This window comes from Glycine max, chromosome 10 (genome assembly GCF_000004515.6).
Source record: "Glycine max cultivar Williams 82 chromosome 10, Glycine_max_v4.0, whole genome shotgun sequence".
Lineage (NCBI taxonomy): Eukaryota > Viridiplantae > Streptophyta > Magnoliopsida > Fabales > Fabaceae > Glycine > Glycine max.
In genome coordinates, this window is record NC_038246.2 from 10261599 (window position 1) to 10280470 (window position 18872).

General features: G+C 33.0%; 2 protein-coding genes across 5 annotated transcripts; both read right to left on the bottom strand.

Annotated features, from left to right (window-relative positions):
* Positions 1–259: 259 nt before the first annotated feature.
* On the bottom strand, positions 260–2589 carry LOC100801490 (MLP-like protein 43). Its single transcript, XM_026123980.2, has 2 exons — positions 2383–2589; positions 260–763 (listed from the first exon to the last, which is right to left on the bottom strand). Exons 1-2 carry the CDS (start codon positions 2564–2566, stop codon positions 486–488), a joined length of 462 nt encoding a protein of 153 aa, XP_025979765.1. The 5' UTR covers positions 2567–2589; the 3' UTR covers positions 260–485.
* A 2945-nt stretch (positions 2590–5534) lies between these two features.
* Positions 5535–9983, bottom strand: LOC100802025 (E3 ubiquitin-protein ligase RHF2A). 4 transcript variants are annotated; one of them, XM_041006072.1, is made up of 10 exons: positions 9835–9983; positions 9626–9724; positions 8232–8366; positions 8072–8118; positions 7507–7569; positions 7307–7415; positions 6852–7216; positions 6663–6767; positions 6203–6576; positions 5535–5810 (listed from the first exon to the last, which is right to left on the bottom strand). In XM_041006072.1, exons 2-9 carry the CDS (start codon positions 9629–9631, stop codon positions 6255–6257), a joined length of 1152 nt encoding a protein of 383 aa, XP_040862006.1. In that variant the 5' UTR covers positions 9632–9724; positions 9835–9983; the 3' UTR covers positions 5535–5810; positions 6203–6254. The 4 variants fall into 4 exon arrangements, with proteins under 4 accessions (XP_040862006.1, XP_006588888.1, XP_040862007.1 ...); XM_006588825.4 differs by having other exon boundaries at positions 6663–6764; positions 9835–9916; XM_041006073.1 differs by having other exon boundaries at positions 8232–9724; positions 9835–9860.
* Positions 9984–18872: the final 8889 nt, after the last annotated feature.

The following is an 18872-nucleotide window of genomic DNA, read 5'->3' on the forward strand; positions in this document are numbered from 1 at the left end:
CATGCGGATTGGGGTTTTCAAAATACAATGATGTGTAGGAAGCAATAGTTGGACGTGCAGAAAGTTTTAGCTGCCATGGGGTTGATATTACCCCTAGCATTTGTTTTTAGTTTCTTTGGGCTTTTACCCTCCAAAATAAAAATTACAATAATTGAGATATTTTTAGTTTTGTTGCTTTGATTGTTTGAGAGACTTAAAAAAATTAACAAAAGAATACATCATTAAATTTTGATCAACTATTCCCTGTTCTCTGGGTACATGGGAACGATATAAGCCCCAAAAGAAGCAGACAAAGTTATTTAGTTCACTCAATTTAACACACTGAAGAATACATAGATTGTCTTCTCCTTATTCTTTCGGTACTTGGGAAACCCCTTATTCTTTAGAAAGCATATTTCACACTGACATTTTTTATAATTTAGCACTTATCCTCGTGCCAAACACACTTTTTTATTTGTTACTCACTTATTTTCGATATTGCATTATTATTGCTCTGCCTTCAGAACATGAGCATCGGTTTCTTTAGTGGTGGCAGTTATAATGTCCAAGTAGTGATATGGAGGAGCAACATCTTCATTAAGCTTCTCATATTCAATGGTCCATATAGTAACAACACCACCTTCCTCCTCAATATCGATCACTTGCAAGTGGACCTTATACATCTTGTAATCCTTACTATTTTCTCCATCGAAGATTTTGAATGATATTGACTTGCTTTGTTCATCAATGGCTTCAATACTCTCCTTAAATGTGCGTACTTTCCCTTATACAGTTGTTCACAAGCATTTAAGAATAAAAGAAATAAATAGCATCTGCAATGAATTGAAATTGTAAAAATATTTTACACTAAAAGAAGAACAGTATTGCATTAAGATTTCAAAGAATTTTAAATTATTTTGTTATAAAAAGTCTTATGGTATTCAATCAACACTTTTAAATAATATAAATAAATCTTCTTATATTCAATTGAAACTTTTAAGATTTTTTTTAAGAAGTATAACAAAATCTACAAGTATTCAATTAGGATTTTTTATAACTTAAAAAAAATCTTTTGATGTTTAAAAATATACAAATTTTGATGGATTATTTTTTAAAATGGATTTCGATAGATTTCATTTGACTTTTTAATATAAAATATCTATCAAACCATCTCACTCAAACTCTTGAGATTTTGCTAAATTTTTTTCTTTCTTTTTATATTGGTTACCAATCTTTTTTTTCCCTCTCATCACCCATACTTTATTCTCTCTTTAATACCCAATACAAAATCTGATATCTACTCAATTAAAAGAGTTATTAAACAACTATCAAAGAATAATATTCTTCAAGATGTATGTGTCATAAATGTTTCTCTTATTATTTTGGAACCAAAAAATGTCAAATATACCCCCCCCCTTACACTTTTTTGTTTGTTTTCTAAATGAAATTAATATTTGTCTAATGTGTCAATGCTAACTATGTTTTCCTTACACTGACTAAGTTCATCATCTGTTAGATGTAATATTTTCGAGATTCTCACCCTTAATTTTGTCTCCCCATAACTGAGTAACCATCCTATAAATTTTCTACCCTTATCACTTCCTTCTTCTAGTAGACTTATTATTGCACCTCATTTGTCATTGGATTTATCATAAAATAATTGTCGTAAGTAAATTTTTTCTTCTTAAGAAAACTAGTATATAATTTCAAATCTATTTTTCAAATCCAAAAGTGAGAATGAAAATATGTTAGTATAAAAGGACCTAAAGCCAAAAATAATTTAACTATTAAAAGATTAAAAAAATGGTTTTACTTTTTTTTTTATCTAAATCTTATAATTTCTTATTATCTTTTTCACCAATTCTTATAATTTTGAATGCACTTTTAAAAATTCACAAAGTCATTTTAAATCTTATAAATTTATAAAAAAATTTAATTCTTTTAAATTCTTATGATATAAATCCATTAAAATTTAAATTATCAATCTTACAAAAAAAGTTGATAAGTCATAATATTTTTATACAATCTTTAAAATCTATAAGACTATTTTATGCTAAAATAATCTTTTAAGATTTTAGTCTAATATACTCTTATATTCAATTACAAATATTCGTAAGATAAGTTATCAACTTTTATTATAATATTAGAAGTCATATGGTGATTTGTCATTGTAAATTTCTTTTACTTTGACGGTATGTAAAAATTAAAAGTCTAAAAGAAAGTAAGAAGAGTAATAGACCTTCTTAGATTTGTACAATTAATTAAAAACATAATTTACTTAAAATGAGGTTGAAAAGTTGAATTCTTACGTATATTAAAATTAATTAGAAGGAATTAATTAGAAGGAAACATTATCCCACCTTTTTATTTGCATAACTGAGTTACAGAAATGTAAATATATACCTGTGGTGAGATTCCAGCTCTTGACAGAGCCAGTGTCATGCCAATCTCCTTCATGCAACTTGCCATCATAGACTTTGTCAACAATGTCTTGCAAATTGTGAAGTTGCTTTGCAAAAACATTGAAGAACTTGACAGCAGGTGATCGGATCCCAAGTTCTGTTACCATCTTACCCTTTAAAACCATCTCTTAATAACTATAGAAAGAAAATGTAGAAATGGTTATGCCACCTTATTCTTATTGATAGGACCTTTAAATAGACAATAAATTATGGACTTAATTGTAAAAAGAGTCTCCCTATTTTTTTCACTTCACTAAATTGGTTTTTTTTATTTTTAAATTTACTATTAGAGTCCTCTATTTTTTAAAATTTACTATCTGAGTTTCAGAAAAAAAAAATTAAACGTTGACTGTTAACTTATTTTATATTGTCATTATCAGTGGTTAATTAAACTAAATTAATTACATTACGGTAATTTCTTAATTGTATTAAAAATTGTTGATAAGTAAAAAAAGAGGGACAAATTCCCAAATCATACCCTAATTCCCAAATCCATTGCTCACAACCCTCCTCCTTCTCATGTCCCCTTCCCAACTCTTCCTCTGTCTCGCATTCCCTTTCTAAACCCTTCCTTTGTCGCGGTTCTGTTCCCACACCTCATTGTGTCACTCTTATAAAGCCTTCTTGTGGTAATTTCGTTCCCACACCTCGTTGTGCCTTTGTTCCCAACCCCTCATTGTGTTTCCATTCCCCAAAACTTCATCGCATCTCCTATTGCCTAACATCGTCATCGTGTTTGCCACCTCCTTATCAACATCATTCCCATGGAAAGGAGTGCATTGTCGTACAGCTCTAAGTCCCAAAGTCAAAGAGGTTGTGAGCACAAAGACATAAAACTTTCACACCTCCCCTCATTCAACCACCAAGTGACGACGTCCATCGAATTGAAAGCCCAAAAACTTGACAAACACCAACAAGAAGGAGGAGACTAATCACCTCATGCATCTCATGTTCTGGTTGTTCAATTTGGATTCGTGTTGCTAATTTTGGAAATTAGAGATTTTTGGTAATGTGAAGGTTAGGGACTTTGGGTGGATGAACTTTACGTTTTGGGGTTGGGATAATTGTTTTTAAGATAATTGTTAGTTACCTAATTACTAATGAGGATAAATTAGAAATAACGTAAATAATTAATCACTTTAGTTACCAATAATAATATTTCCTAAATACATAAATATCTCTTAAAAGATCAATTATACGCGAACACGTGGTAGTCAACATTCTAAGCTAATAAGCTAATAGTCAACATTTAATTTTTTTCTCTAGGGACTCTAGATAGTGAATTTTGAAAAATAGGGGGACTGATTAGTGAAATGGAAAAAATAAGGGGACTCTTTTGCAATTAAGCCTAAATTATACACATTAAGACTAACTAACTTTTGTGTCCTTGATACTATTTTAGTCCCTAATAAATTAATAAATTTTGTGTTTGTTATCTAATAATTTTTTTTCATTTGTTATTAGTCTTTCTAATAACAAATGAATTTTTTTATCAGAGAACAAAAGCAAAAAATTCTCTAATTTATTAGAGACTATAAAAGTATTAAGATCAAAAATAAAATTATTATTTTGTTAGAGACTCAATATAAAAAAAACTTATTAAGAAATAAATATAAAATGAAGATATTTATTAGGAATCAAAAATATATTTTAGCCTAAAGTATAAATGTAAACCATTACATCTTATATAAGTGGTCATGATCAAAAGAAAAATGTCTTTCCTAAAAAAATGCAACATGACTTTTTAAAGTGATTATGTAATGAATTTTTTTTCACCAAAAAATGGTTGAACGAGACACAAATTCAAAACATAAATTTCCATCCAGTTGTAACTACTCAATTAGTCCTTAGGGGCCAAAAAATCTCTCTTAGGAGGGTTGCCCACCAAGAGGAGAAAATGACGTCCGAAAGATTCGAACCCACACCCCCACAGAGAGTGAAAGTTCATTCCAGATCCTTATTCACTTGTGATACCCACATTGAATGATAAAGAATATCTAGTCTTATTATAGTTGTATGATGCAAATTTAAAGTTTTCGTATTTTAAAAATGAGAATTACTTTCATTTGATACAATACCTATTTGAGGCAAGTTCCTCGAGGAGTAGATGATTTAATATCTATACTTGGCTTAAAATGAGAGGCACGTCAAACAATATTAGCTGTGTTGTTAGACGAAGACTTGTTTCGTCATACGTTGTTCAGAAGGGAATATATACATGGTTTCGGTGATGTTATGTAGGTCTACATAATGGCCGGGTTCGGTGCAGGGAGTACTCACAAACTTATGTACCATTTGTTTTATATTATGTTAAGCTTTATCAACTATCATATTGCAGGGTAGTTTGTTTAGCATTTACATATATTTGGAGGGTGGATTTTATGTGCAAGAATGCAGCACCTTTTGTTATTAGCTGTTGAGGGTAGATTTTCTTTAAATCATTAATGTTGTACCAATTAATTATGCATATTTTGCTTACTTTTCTGCAGCTTAATTATGTTTTTATCACTGATCTTTTACTTTTTTACAAATTTTGTGATGAAGTTAACACATTTTATCACCTAATTTTTAAAATTTGGCAGATTTTGTTACTCAACCTAATTTTTTTTTGCATAGTTTGATGCCTTATTTTCAAAATTTCATGCATTTTTCCCTTTATATTATAATTAAGCATTTTTGTTTTGAAAATTGGATGGAAAATGCATTAAATTTGTAAAGTTGGATGATAAAATGTGTAAAAAAAAAGTTGAATGACAAAATACACAAAATTTTGAAAGTTAAATGACAAAATGTATAAATCTCATAGTTCAATGACATAATTTACGAAATCGTGAAAGATAAGATTTAAGGTAGTTTTCTTCACACCTTGTGTTGAATTGTAGGGTATTACTTTTAATAAAATTTATTTGTGGTTATAAAAATTCACTTTCAAAAAATCATATGCACAAAGCATCTTACTTTGAAGGAACGGCATTTACTAACAAGATTTTGCTTTTAATTTCTAACAGTAATCTAGATAGTTTCATATTCCCCAATCTGAATTTCAAAACAAAGTTTTAGCGTAATGATAGTTTTAGCAGAAACACCAAGAACTACAGTTGCCACCTTGATCTATATTTCCATTGACTCCAAAAAGTAAATCACGGACAGATTATGGACACAAGTCTGATGGAATTTCACAACACTTTCTCCCTTGGATTACTCCTTAAATACTCCCTACGGTTCTCGGCTTATATAATATATACACAAAAGAAAAAGTTTTTAGCTCTAGGACACAGGTGTCTCAGATTCTTTTTTTTATTTATTGGAATCCAACAACTGCCTCGAGCATATATTCCTCATCATGTCATGCCTGAGCAAACAGTTAGCCTGAACAAAATAAGAAAAGAATCACACTTGAGACATGATTTGTGAATTGTGATACACAGTTACACACCAAAATATACACCTAGTAATTAATGAGTGACTAGAAATATTGCTTATATGTTATAATCAGAGAGAACCATTAAGACAAGTAAATAGTGTAAAGGGTATTGCCATCTAATCATAAACCATCATATACAGTGATTGTCATCCAATTTGTTGACTTTTGCACTAACTACCATAAAGGTTATAGCAACAATGATTTCTGATTAATTGACAGTTTTAAACTGTAGTTCATAAAAATTAAACTTTAAAACTAAATTAGTTAACAAATGGATGAAATCTCCATTGATTCTATTGTGAGGCTCAAAGGTCTAAACTAAGATCAAAAGGCTTACCTTCAAGCATGATATGCTGAGCAAAGATGCATTCACAGAAGCAAACTGGAACTCATTTTGAATCTGAGCTAGCAGAAAATGTAGTTGGAGTACTATTGTCACGCAAAGAGTTCTCTCCACGAGCTTCCACATTGTTTTGGTTGCTTGTCTCTGCAATGGAACAGTTCACCAAATGATTTGGATTTGATAAAGAAGTTCCTGCAGCCCTATTATTTTCTCTTGTTGTTTCAAGGCGCTCCATCAATCGGGACACGCTAGCAATTTTGGCATTCAATTCTCTCTTAACTTCTGAACCAAGTTCTGACATAGAAGAATTGGGAGAGAACAGCCTCTCTTTCCATCCCCTTGTGCCCTTCGAAATTGATTCTTTGTATCTTTGTCACAAGACAATTTAATACCAGATAAGTTGACTTAACAAAAACATAAAGTTTACGGACACATGGTTTCAAAGAAATCATACCTCGTGGATACTGCATTAAATCTGGAACGCAGAGAATCAGAGAACGATTGTTCTGATGGCTGTGCTCTGTCTTGGCTTGCAGGAAAAGAATGAGAGGCAAACCTTCTACAAGCAAGTAAATATACAACATATAACTTCACATGCACACTAATAATGATAACAAGAAAATATATATTAGAGTCTAACTACCTATCATTAGAGTGAACTCCTTGAAGATTTGTTGTTGCGACAGTAGAGCCAGAAGTTAAAGAAGAACCCCGAGTTTGGAAATAGGGGATCTGCTGTGGAGATGATTGCTCATTTCCGTCAAATGTAAGTGGGGTAGATGGAATTCCTACAGGAATTGCAGCTGGTTCACTTTCCCCTCCTGCAGCAAATGGTGGTGCACTTGGCTGAGTTGAGTATACTAAGAAGTGTGGACGGCCATGAGCAGATGACCTAGTTCGATGGCCTTCCCTCTGGCCGAGGTGGTGTGATCTCCTCATTGCTGCTGCAGCAGTCAAATGTTGAATTATTCGCTCTTCAATATCAGCCTCATTCATAGCCATGGGTAACTGCAGAAGAATGAAAAAATTGTTAGCATAAGATGGTGGGAATAAGATGTGCTAAGAGTCAAGATGTAGGACAATCAAATATAAACTGACATGCTGCAATTCAAAATCACCAAGTGCTGGATGATGAAAAATCGCAGCATTTCTAGATGGGGTATCCCTCAAGCTCCTTTCCAGCTCTACTGCCTCAAGCAGTTCTTGACTGTGATGAAATGGATACAACTTAAAGAACATAATCATGAAATGAATTATAAAGTAGGTCACTCGTGCCAGAAGAAAAATACTGAACTAACCTTGTAGTATCCCTCAAGCTGATAGGTTGCCAACACATAGGACATTGGGAGCTTCTCTGACACCTACAAACAATAGCCAGTAACTATTACTAAAGTATAATGTTGCATAATCAACCATATAAAACAACTCAAATGTTCTCACCCATTAGCAGCCAAAGCCATGTTTTGTGATCAGAAACTTACAATATATACATATATATGTATATATATATGGAAATAACAAGAACATTTTCAACAGTGAACATGGCCCCTAGCCATATACAAATATCCAGACAACGCACACACACAGACGGATAGAGACAGAAACATATCCATCAAACTATTTCAAAAGTTCTTATTTCTATTTTGTAGGTGGTTAGTATAGCACCTTGTCCACAATTATATCAATGCATTTATTAGACTTCAAGTTCAAACTTTTCATGAGAATGCTGAAAGCTAGAAGCCATTTTAATATATAGGAACCAATTGAACCAAAGATATACTACCCTATGAGAAAATAGAGGTAAAAATAACACTAAAAATCTTTGTTTTGTGAAAGACACGTGAAAAATGTATTAAAATGTACCATTCAAGAATGCACTGCAGGTGGAACTCATGCTTGCAATTAGTGACCTGAAAAGAAATAAAAGGAAAAGGAGTAAACAAATGTTTTTCAAATGAAGTCATCCCTGCCTATAATTCTATTTGTCAAAAGGACACAGGGAAGCACAAAAACTGTATATTACAGTGGCAGGATCACTTTTGCAAAAATCCTCAAGGCATATGCTGCAAGCATCATCACAAGCTTCTTGAACCCCCCCTTCCACAAAGGCTTCTGCCGATGTCACATGACTTTCGGTCTTGCCTTCCATTTCTGGAACCTATATTTTTTCATAGTTCATAGTCAGATGCAATATTTTGCAAGTGATATTCTTGAGTGCATAATATTTCCAACAAACACCAATGGAAGTTCATTCAGAGCCATTATCCAAACACAGTCTCCATAAGTAAACTTAAAATCCAGATTATACCTCAAATTACTTAATGAATAAGGGGATAGTTGACAAGGAAATGATGCAATGACATTACTAGCCTAATTCTGCTTTGTCAAAATCCCAACTAGTTACCTAAGAGCACAACCCCTCCTCCTGAATTGTTGCAACCATAACCCTCACATGATAAAAACCTTACTATAGAAGTTGCCAAAGAATTCTGTTGCATAGAACTTTTTTTTTTTATAATTTAAAGAAAAAAACAACATCATCAACTTACAACACACATTATCAACAAGGTTTTAAACTGGGGTCATAGCTCTTGATTTTGTGGAAAATTTGTGAACAATTGCAGCCAATGCGGCAGCAATTTCTGTTGTGAGACCCTAAAACCCTTGATGTTACAATCACAATTGCAGTTATTGAACATTTTTTAAAACCTTGATTATAAGACCATAAAATAAGAGCAAATTACACTGACATCTCCCCGGAGGTTTCTTGAGATTGCACGTAACCAACATCTCCGGAGGTTTCTTGATATACGGTGTAGTGTAATGTTTTTTAAAAAATTAAGGGAGGTTAATGTAATGTAAAGGGGTGTCAGTGTAATGTTTTTCAAAGAATTAAGGAGACTAGTTTTGTGGTAAAAGAAAGAGGGGTATCGGGTGAAATTTGATGAAATCTCAAGAGTCTCACTGTAATTTACTCAAATTAAAATGCAGTTTACACCAGCACTACGCACCCTAATAAGCCTTATGAATTCTCCGTGAAAGGCTTCCACAAATTGAGCAAATACTTAAAGAAAAAAAAAACTTTTTTCCCTCTTGCAACTGTAATACCTATCCTTCTGGAACATATTTGATCATGTTTTTCGAAAAAACAAATGCATTCACATATGATAAACTCCCATAATTATATCAAAGGAAAGAAAAAAGAAAAAGAACGAGCTGCAACATCATAGCAAAATTCAACACAAGAAAAAGGAATAAAGCATGTCAAGGGATCACAAAAGGAGACAATCCCAATTCACAACCAACCCAAGATAAAAAAGCACCAATCTTTGCAACACATATTGCAGTAAGGACTCATGAAAGAGAAAAAAAAAGATACAAACTTTGATAAAAATAAGGATTCAATTAATCAATTACCTCCATTGAGAATTGGAAAAGGCCCAGAAAAGAAAAAAACGGGGGGGGGGGGGGGGGGGCTCAAGAAACGGAGGGAACCCAGTGAAGAGAAGATCAACCCTGAAATCAGACACCAGAGAGAGAGAATGCAAAAGATCCAATTGAATTGAGTGATGAAGAAAAATGAACAAATAGAGAAGAGAAAGAAAAGGAATACAGTTACACTTTACCTTGTTGGATGGTTTGGTTTGGTGGGTTTCCTTTCCTTACCAAGAAATTCGTGCGTGTATTGGAAAAAAAGAGGGCCCACAGAGCATATGAATAAAAGGCTCGCTTTTTCAGGCTTTCTCCACCTTACAATAATGTCTGATGCTGTCACTTTTAATTATGATGTTGTTTTGTTTTTATGATTTTTCTGTCACTTCAACTTGTGCGGGATTGTGTGGTTCACATGAGATTTTCTTAGAAGTGATTGACAAAGAATAATACCTTTTAAAAAAATATTTTAATTTATAATACCTTTTAAAAAAAGTGTTTTAATTTATAATAGTTTTATAATATAATACTAGTTTGAGAGAATTGAAATTGTTTAGATATATTAGCTTTAAAACTTTAATTTATTATCTATCAAATAAGAATCCACTTAATATAATTACAAGCAGAAAGATAAGTATTTTCTGTCAAAAAAGCAGAAAGATAAGTATTATTGTATTCGTGTATGTTTTTTTATTTTTTAAATAAAATGTAAATTTGATATTTTATAATAGTTTTTGTTATACATTGACATGTGTTATATTAAAATTTAATTTATTTTCCATAATACATAATTTTCATAATTCTTATGTTTTATGATAGTTTTAAGTCTTTTTTTTCAAATTTATCAAATAATTATAATGCATTTTAAATGTATAAAAGAGGTGATGGTAGTGGGTCTCTTTTCTTTATTCAAAGTGGGAAGCAAATGAAAAATCATAAATACTCATTTTGATTCCTAAAAATGAGATCATAGTACATTAATCTTAAAAAAATAAAAAAAATTCAACTTAGTTATTGAATATATAAAAAAATACGACAAATTAATTCTACGAATAATTTAATGACAAATTGATTACTGAATTTTGTAATTTAATTCAAGAATCAAAAATAATATTTACAGAAGAAAAAATGAAAAATTGTTGAGAGTCTACTATTATTATAATAGTAGATAATAGGTAAGGAATACAAATTTTGTCAAATAAAAGGAATAAAAATGTGTACACCAAAAATTTGTTATTACTGTCTTTATTATTGTTATTATACATTTCACATTTTAATTGATATTATTTTGTTAATAATTATTTTCTTTAAGGAGAAAAGTATAAAATTAAAAATTGGTAACCAATATAGCAAAAGTATAAGTAGAATTGCAGTATAAAAAAGTATAAGAAGAACTATTTGTAAATTATTTACATTTGACATGTCTAATATTACATCATATTTTTTAATTCAGTGAACAAATAAATTTAAAATATACAATAAAATTTTTTAAAAGAGACAAGTTTAAGCTTTATATATATGACATTAAAAATTTGAAAACATCTCATATATGGATGCGTATGTATTATGATTAAAAGATATATTAATTTTAGATAAAAAGATATATTTAATCCATTATAATTTTATCTTAAAATTATTGTAATATAATTTTCATGTTTAAATATTCTTTTAATTTCTTTTTCCTTTTATTTTTTTATCTCATTTGCCAAGATAAAAATGACTATTAAATCAATATACTTAAAGTAGTTTGTGATATTTTTTTCTTAAAATACTTTAGAAATATATTTGATAGATGAGAAGAAAATAAGTATGTAAAAAATATTGAGAAAATTACACAGGTCAACATAATCACTTACCTGCCCAAGGGATCTTAGACAAACACACCACAAAGAAAATAGACTAAAGAACAAAATTAACATATTTGGGCACCTCTTTTCTTTGTCCATCAAATTGTTTGGAAAGTGTTTTATTCTCTAAAATATGATTGATTTTTAAAAAAACCATCCTAAATTACGTATTATTCTACCGATCTACGTTTTTTATTCAAAAGTTATAAGAAATGATTTTGATTTTTGCATAAGCTTCGTGAAGCAAGTTGGGGTTATTTCAGGTATTCTAGATATATTCCATAGGAGTTCTAGCTAGAAAGTTAGTCATGATAAAACTCATATTTTCTTCTCCAAAAATATTAGGTGGGAAAGGCAACCAGATTTGAGTCAGCAATTGGGTTTTGTTCACACCGAGAATTTGGGCAAGTATTTAGTAGTCCCCATTTTCCATAAGAGGGTATCAACAAACACATTTCAATTTATTCTGACTAAGGTTAATCAAAGGTTGTCCTCCTCGAAAACCTGACAATTATCCTTCGCAGGACGAGCAACTCTGGTTAAATCTGTCCTTCAGGCACTTCCCACTTATGCTATGCACTCTACCTACATTCCTAGAGCCGATGAATCATGTCATCTGTGTGGAGCTGATGTTGAGAACCTAGTTCATATTTTTCGTGAGTTGTGTGGTAGACTTGGACACTTTTTTGATATTTGTTACTTCTTATTAGATGTTGCCTGATTCAAAAATATTTTTTATTGACATGAATACTTAATTTATTACTTTTACACAATTAATATATTTAAAAAAAAACATAAAAATTGATGTTAACAGATGAATATATCATCAATTTATATATTTTGTTATAATTATTTTTTAATTAGAATCTTTGTTTGTGTGTATATATGGTGTCTCCGTGTCTTATGTTCTAGACATTAGTCATGCCAAAGTATTCGTGTTTGTGTCATGTTCATTGCAGAGTCCATGCTTCATAGGCTGCAAGCAATGCATTCTCTTTTCTTTGGTCAAGAGTTCTGGAGTTGGACGGTGAGAAATATTAACAATTCTGTAGCTGTGAATGGTAAACAATGGGATACTATTTTTGCAGTGACACGGGATAATATATGGAGAAGTAGAAACAAAATGATTTTTGAAAATCATCATTTACATCCCACTGTTGTTGTGGCTCAAATCGTGAGTCAAGTTTTGGCCATTGGAGATAGTCATCAATATTTTAAGTCTGTATTACCTCGGAGTCAGAATGTTAGGGAAAAGACTAGTGTTGAATGGGTTAAGCCCTCTGGAAGGTCCATTCAAATTGAACTGTGATAGATCAGTAAATATGTATGAAGCATGGACTCTAACACAAATATTGCATACACATACAAATAAAGATTCTAATTAAATGAAATCTGAGTAACATATAATAAAATATCTAAATTGATAGTATATTCATTTTTTAAAACCAATCTTCTATATTTTTCAAGTGTATTAATTGTGTAAAGGTAATGGTTTAAGTGTTCATGGCAATAAAACATTTTTTGAATCAGAAATCTAATAAGAAGTGTCGGACAAGTGTCGAAAAAGTGTCCAGGTTTGTCGTGTTGTCGGAAACATGTCTAACATGTCGACGCTTCGAACAAGAGAGGTGTCTATACTTTATAAGTGAATACTAATATGAAACAAGCTACTAGTGGTGGAGGGTTTTCGGATTCAAATGGTCAGATTATATTTTCCTTTTGTTACTGCAACATTGTCTCGGGCTGAACTGTGGGAAATCTTGATCGGAATTAAAATTGCATTGAGTAGAGGCTGCAATGGCTTCATCATAGAAAAAGAGTCTTAAGTAGCCTTCTTGCTTTTAAGTAGTTATCGTCTTACTCAACATCCCTCTCATGGTCTGATTAGAGAAATCAAGCAGTTTGTAGTGCAAGAAGGTGTGTTTCTGTGGCATCATATTCTCAAAGAAGTAAATCAAGTGTCAGATTTGATGACTAATTTTGGTTTGTCTTTAGATAAACAATTGAGAATTTTTTAGGTTGTTCCTCATTTTATTTCAAACGTTATTTTAGTGAATGCTTGTTTAGTTTCTTTTCCACAAGGTTATAATTGATCTTCTGGGGCCTTGCCCCTCCTTTCCACCAAAAAAAGAAATGATAACACATTCTTATTATAAGAAACCCTCATTCATAAGTGATCATACACACTTGTTTTCTGTTAGGGTGAGTCATTAGAATTACCAGAAAATAAGAATATTAATTGTAAATAGTTGTCAAATCCCTTAGGTCAAGGGTCAAATTTACTTATATTTAGCCATGAGTATCGTGTATAGGCTAGGATAGCTCTTAAACTCTCTCCTTCTTGTATCTATTTATACTTTTTCAATGACTCAAAGGAATAACAAGGTGAATAAAATACCTTCTGTTATGACATGGTATCAAGAGCATAATCTTGGGACCCAAAAATGGTTGATTCCTCAGTGATTGGTGATTCCATGAAACAACCATTAAACGCTTCCGCCGTCGATTCCATTTTGGAAAATCTTATGGCCAAAATGGCGGAGGTTTTGTCAAAAGCTCAGTCAACATCACAATCGTCGTTCTCTGATTCCTCAACGATACCGATTAGCATCAAGTTGGATGGTTCCAACTATGCCCTATGGTCCCAAGTGGCAGAGATGTACATCTTAGGCAAAGACAAATTGGGATATATTGACAGATCATTCCCTCCGCCAATGGAAACTGGTTCGACATTTCGTAAACAGTGATCTGAGAACACCATAGTGAAAAGATGGTTGATCAACTCAATGGATCCCTTGCTGGTGGGGAATTTCATCCGCTTCCCAACAGCCAAAGGGGTTTGGGATTCCATTGCTACGACATATTTTGATGGATCTGATACTTCACAGGTTTATGACCTTCGACATAAGGTAACCCAAATGTGGCAGAAAGGAGAATCGATTGAAAAATATTACAATGATCTATAAGGGTTGTGGCATGAGATAGACTTCTGATGCCCTAATCCCATGGAGTGCCCAAGAGATATATAGAAATACAATTATCTACTACAGGAGGAAAGAGTTTATATCTTTCTCAATGAATTGGATGATTGACTCAATAACATTCGGAGTGATATACTCCAACTGAAGCCATTCCCCATAATCGAGCAGGCTTATGCACATGTTCGAAGGGAGGACACTTGCCAGACTGTAATGGAATATAAGGCAGAGAATACAACAAGTGGTGGTTGTTATCGCCACTAAAGGCTCAAAATTTGGCAAATTGCCAACACTGGTGGCTGGGAAACACAACTCAGTCTTGAAGTCGAAGGGTCCATCTGATGGAGGAAAGTGCACACATTGTGGAAATGTTAGACACACTCGTGATACCTATTTCAAGCTACATGGGTATCCAAAGTGGTGGCATGAGTTGCAAGCTAAGAAGAAAAAAGACACCACGACACCTGAGGAAGGCACTGGTAAAGCTGTTGTAGTCACTACCGAGTCTCAACTCTCGCTTTGTCCTATGACCAGTTCCTCCACCTCAATGAAACCAGGTAACTGTGGTAAAGTTTTCTGTAGTTCTAACTCTCTGGATGCAAGTGCATGGATTATTGACTCTAGGGCAACAAACCATATGACCTTTGATCCCATGGACTTCTCCTATTCAACTCCACCACGTAGAACTTTCATTGTGAATGCAGTTGCATACCCAGTCACAAGCGTTGGAACTATGGCATTATCACCCTCACTCTCTTTATCTCACATTCTCCTTGTTCCTACTTTATCTAATAAATTAATGTTTGTGAGTCAAATAACTGAAGAGCTTAATTGTGTGGTATTGATGTACTCTACTTTTTTCCTTCTTCAGGATGTTCTCAACAAGAAGATTATTGGGTGTGGTACTAAGAGAAGGGGGCTATACTACTTAGATGATTTTAGCAAAGGAGAAGCACATCATGTGCACCATCAGTCCAATAACAAAGAACAAGAATATGGTTGTTGCATCGTCGTTTGGGACATCCATCATTCAGTTATTTAAGACACTTATTTCCAAATTTATTTTTACATTTGAAAAATGTTGAGTTTACACGTGAGACTTGTATTTTGGCTAAAAGCCATAGAACCTCCTATCATATGAGTTTGAATAAAAGTAGTGTTCCTTTTGCTCTAATACATTCTGATGTGTGGGGACCTTCCCTTGGGACTATCGTATCTGGTCATTGTTGGTTCGTAATATTTGTCGATAATTGCACACGAATGACATGGCTTTACTTAATAAAGACTAAAGATGAGGTGTTTCAAATATTTCAAAATTTCCATATCATGATTCAAAACCAGTTTTCAACCAAGATTCAACTTCTTTGGTTAGATAATGGAGGGGAGTTTGTTAACCATCGTTTCAAAGCATACTCCCAACAACATGGTCTCCTTCACGAGACCTCATGCTCATAAACTCCACAATAGAATGGTGTTGTCGAATGGAAAAATCATCATATCTTGGAGACAACACGTGTCTTCTTCTTGGCACCCATGTTCTAACTCCTCAACTGTGTGCCCTCCACGGTCTTGCATTTTAAAACACCTATGCAAGTAGTCTCCTCTCATGTATAGTTACCTATTGTGTTGATGCTTCAACCAAGGATTTTTGTTCATCTCCACAAAAACCAATGCACCAAACTTGATGCATGTGCTATTAGGTGCTTGTTTTTGGGCTATGGACTACACAAAAAGGGCTACAAATGCTTGGACCCTACCACCAACAAAACTTATATCACCATGGATATAGTTTTCCTAGAATCTGAATCTTTCTTTTCTCTTATGGTATCCAATTCAACTTTTTACGGGGAGTTCATGAATAAAGAGCTAAATTGGTACTTGGTGGTTCCATCATCAATTGTTGAAAAGAAACAAATTGGAGAGCATGAATCTAAAGTTGAAGGAGTAATCCATGATGAACCTATAGAAATGCAACACTTAAATATAACTGAAGTTGAGAGTGAAGAGGATCCTCTTACTAATGAAGGAACTGCTAGTGAAGAGGTTCCCGTCAATGAAGACTATATCGATCAAGGAAGTCAAGAGCCCCCTCTCTCCATAATATCCGACCCTCTCATTGAGAACAATCCTAAGGTAAGCTCTCCTACTATCTCATCATCTACTTATTCTCCAAGATATGTATTGCTTGTCAGGAACAACCAAGGAAAGCCACCCAATAGATACTGCCCTGATGTAGAAGAAAGGCGATCAAAATACCCCATTGCAAATTATGTGTCTACTCAACATTTATCAAAGCCTATTCAATCCTTCACAATGACATTATTCTGCTGTCATATTCCAAAGAATGTGGAAGAAGCCTTAGCTGATCCCAAGTGGGCACAAGCCATATAAGAGGAAATGGAAGTTTTACAAAATAATAATACATGGAGGTTGATACCACTTCCTAAGGGAAAAAAGATAGTGGGGTGAAAATGAGTATTCTCAATCAAATACAAAATCGACAGATACATTGATAGACACAAGGTAAGGCTGGTGGCAAAAGGGTTCACACAAACTTACAGTATAGATTATACAAAGACTTTTTCACCAGTGCCCAAACTAAATACTATTAGAGTCCTATTATCTCTTGCAACAAATTTAGATTGGCAACTACTCCAGCACGACGTAAAGAACACTTTTCTCCATGGAGATCTCAAAGAAGATGTTTATATGGATATCCCACTGGGATATATGCCCTCTTCCAGAACCAAGGTGGTATGCAAGTTAGAACAAGCACTATATGGTTGAAACAATCACCTCGAGCATGGTTTGGAAGATTTAGCTGAGCTATGAGAAGGTATGGTTTTGACCAAAGTAATTCAGATCACATCCTATTCTTAAAGTATCAACAAGGAAAGGTGACAACTCTATTTGTTTACGTAGATGACGTGATTATTACTGGAGATGATACAAAAGAAATTTGAAGACTACAAGAGCAATTGGCAGCTGAGTTTGAGATGAAGAATTTGGATGGACTCAAGTATTTTTTTGGAATAGAGGTGGCAAGGTCACAAAGAGGCATTTTCTTATCTCAAAGAAAGTATGTGTTGGACTTATTGATTGAGATAGGGCTGCTGGACTGCAAACCAACAAATACTTCAATAGTCCATAATCACAAACTTTCTCAATACACAGACCAAGTGCTCGTAGATAAAGGGAGGTACTAAAAATTGGTGGGGAAACTTATCTATTTGTCGCATACTCGCCCTAATATTGCCTATGTCATAAGTATGGTGAACCAATTTATGCATAATCCAAGTGAAAAACATATGAATGCAGGAAACCAAATACTTCGCTATTTAAAATCCTCACCAGGAAAGGGGTTGATGTTCCCTAAGAATAATCACTTGAGTGTTGAAGGGTACACCAATGCAGATTGGGCAAGGAATGTTCTAGACAGAAAATCCACATCAGGATACTTCACATTTGTCGGAGGGAATTTAGTTACATGGAGAAGTAAAAAGCAAAAAGTTGTGGCCTTATCTAGTGCTGAAGCTGAGTTTAGGGGCATGGCCAAAGGATTTTGTGAACTATTATGGCTTAGAAGGTTACTAATGGAGATTGGCTTTGGTGCTAGCATGGAGATGAACCTATTTTGTGACAATAAAGTTGCAATTGATATCTCTAAAAATCCTGTCTAGCATTATCGAACAAAGCATGTGGAGGTAAATAGACATTTCATCAAGCAGAATCTTGAGGATAAGATTATTCGATTTCTGTTTCTTAAGTCGAAAGACCAATTGGCAGACATTCTTACAAAGGCAACATCCGATAAGAACTTCCATGACTCACTTGACAAGTTGGGCATTAAAGACATTTATGCATCAACTTGAGGGAGTGTTAGCGTGAGTCATTAGAATTACCAGAAAATAAGAACATTAATTGCAAATAGCTGTCAAATCCCTAAGATCAAGGGTCAAATTTACTTATATTTAGCCATAAGTATCATGTATAGGCTAGGATAGCTCCTAAAATTTCTCCCTCTTGTATCTATCTATACTTTGTAAACGACTCAAAGGAATAACAAGGTGAATAAAATACCTTTTGTTGTGACATTTTCTTCTCTTTCTTTAGTTTAGATGCTACATCCACTTCATATGGCCCCCTTTTATGTAACAAATGTTCATGGTTTCATTCATGAATGTGACTCAATGGACTTTACAACCAGCTTTTCGTTATAATTACATAGTTCATCAAAAATCAAGATACATCCCTCTGTATTTTAGAATGTACCTATTAAATTTATACCCACTTGCATTTAATTGAAAATTTAAATTGTTCTCACACAAAATATGATTTTAACAAGTTGAGCTTCCTCTAAAAAGATAAACAAGTTAAGATCAAATTTCTTATTTTTCTAATAAGTCA

What these genes read in the sequence shown, in the direction of transcription:
- LOC100801490 (XM_026123980.2), bottom strand. Translation starts at nt 2,566, where the DNA reads ATGGTTTTAAAGGGTAAGATGGTAACAGAACTTGGGATCCGATCACCT. An exon ending in GAGCTGGAATCTCACCACAG is followed by an intron (nt 764 to 2,382) that starts GTATATATTTAC and finishes CAACTGTATAAG; the next exon opens with GGAAAGTACGCACATTTAAG.
- LOC100802025 (XM_041006072.1), bottom strand. An exon ending in AGCTTGAGGGATACTACAAG is followed by an intron (nt 7,416 to 7,506) that starts GTTAGTTCAGTA and finishes ATTTCATCACAG; the next exon opens with TCAAGAACTGCTTGAGGCAG. An exon ending in GGAGTTCACTCTAATGATAG is followed by an intron (nt 6,768 to 6,851) that starts GTAGTTAGACTC and finishes ACTTGCTTGTAG; the next exon opens with AAGGTTTGCCTCTCATTCTT.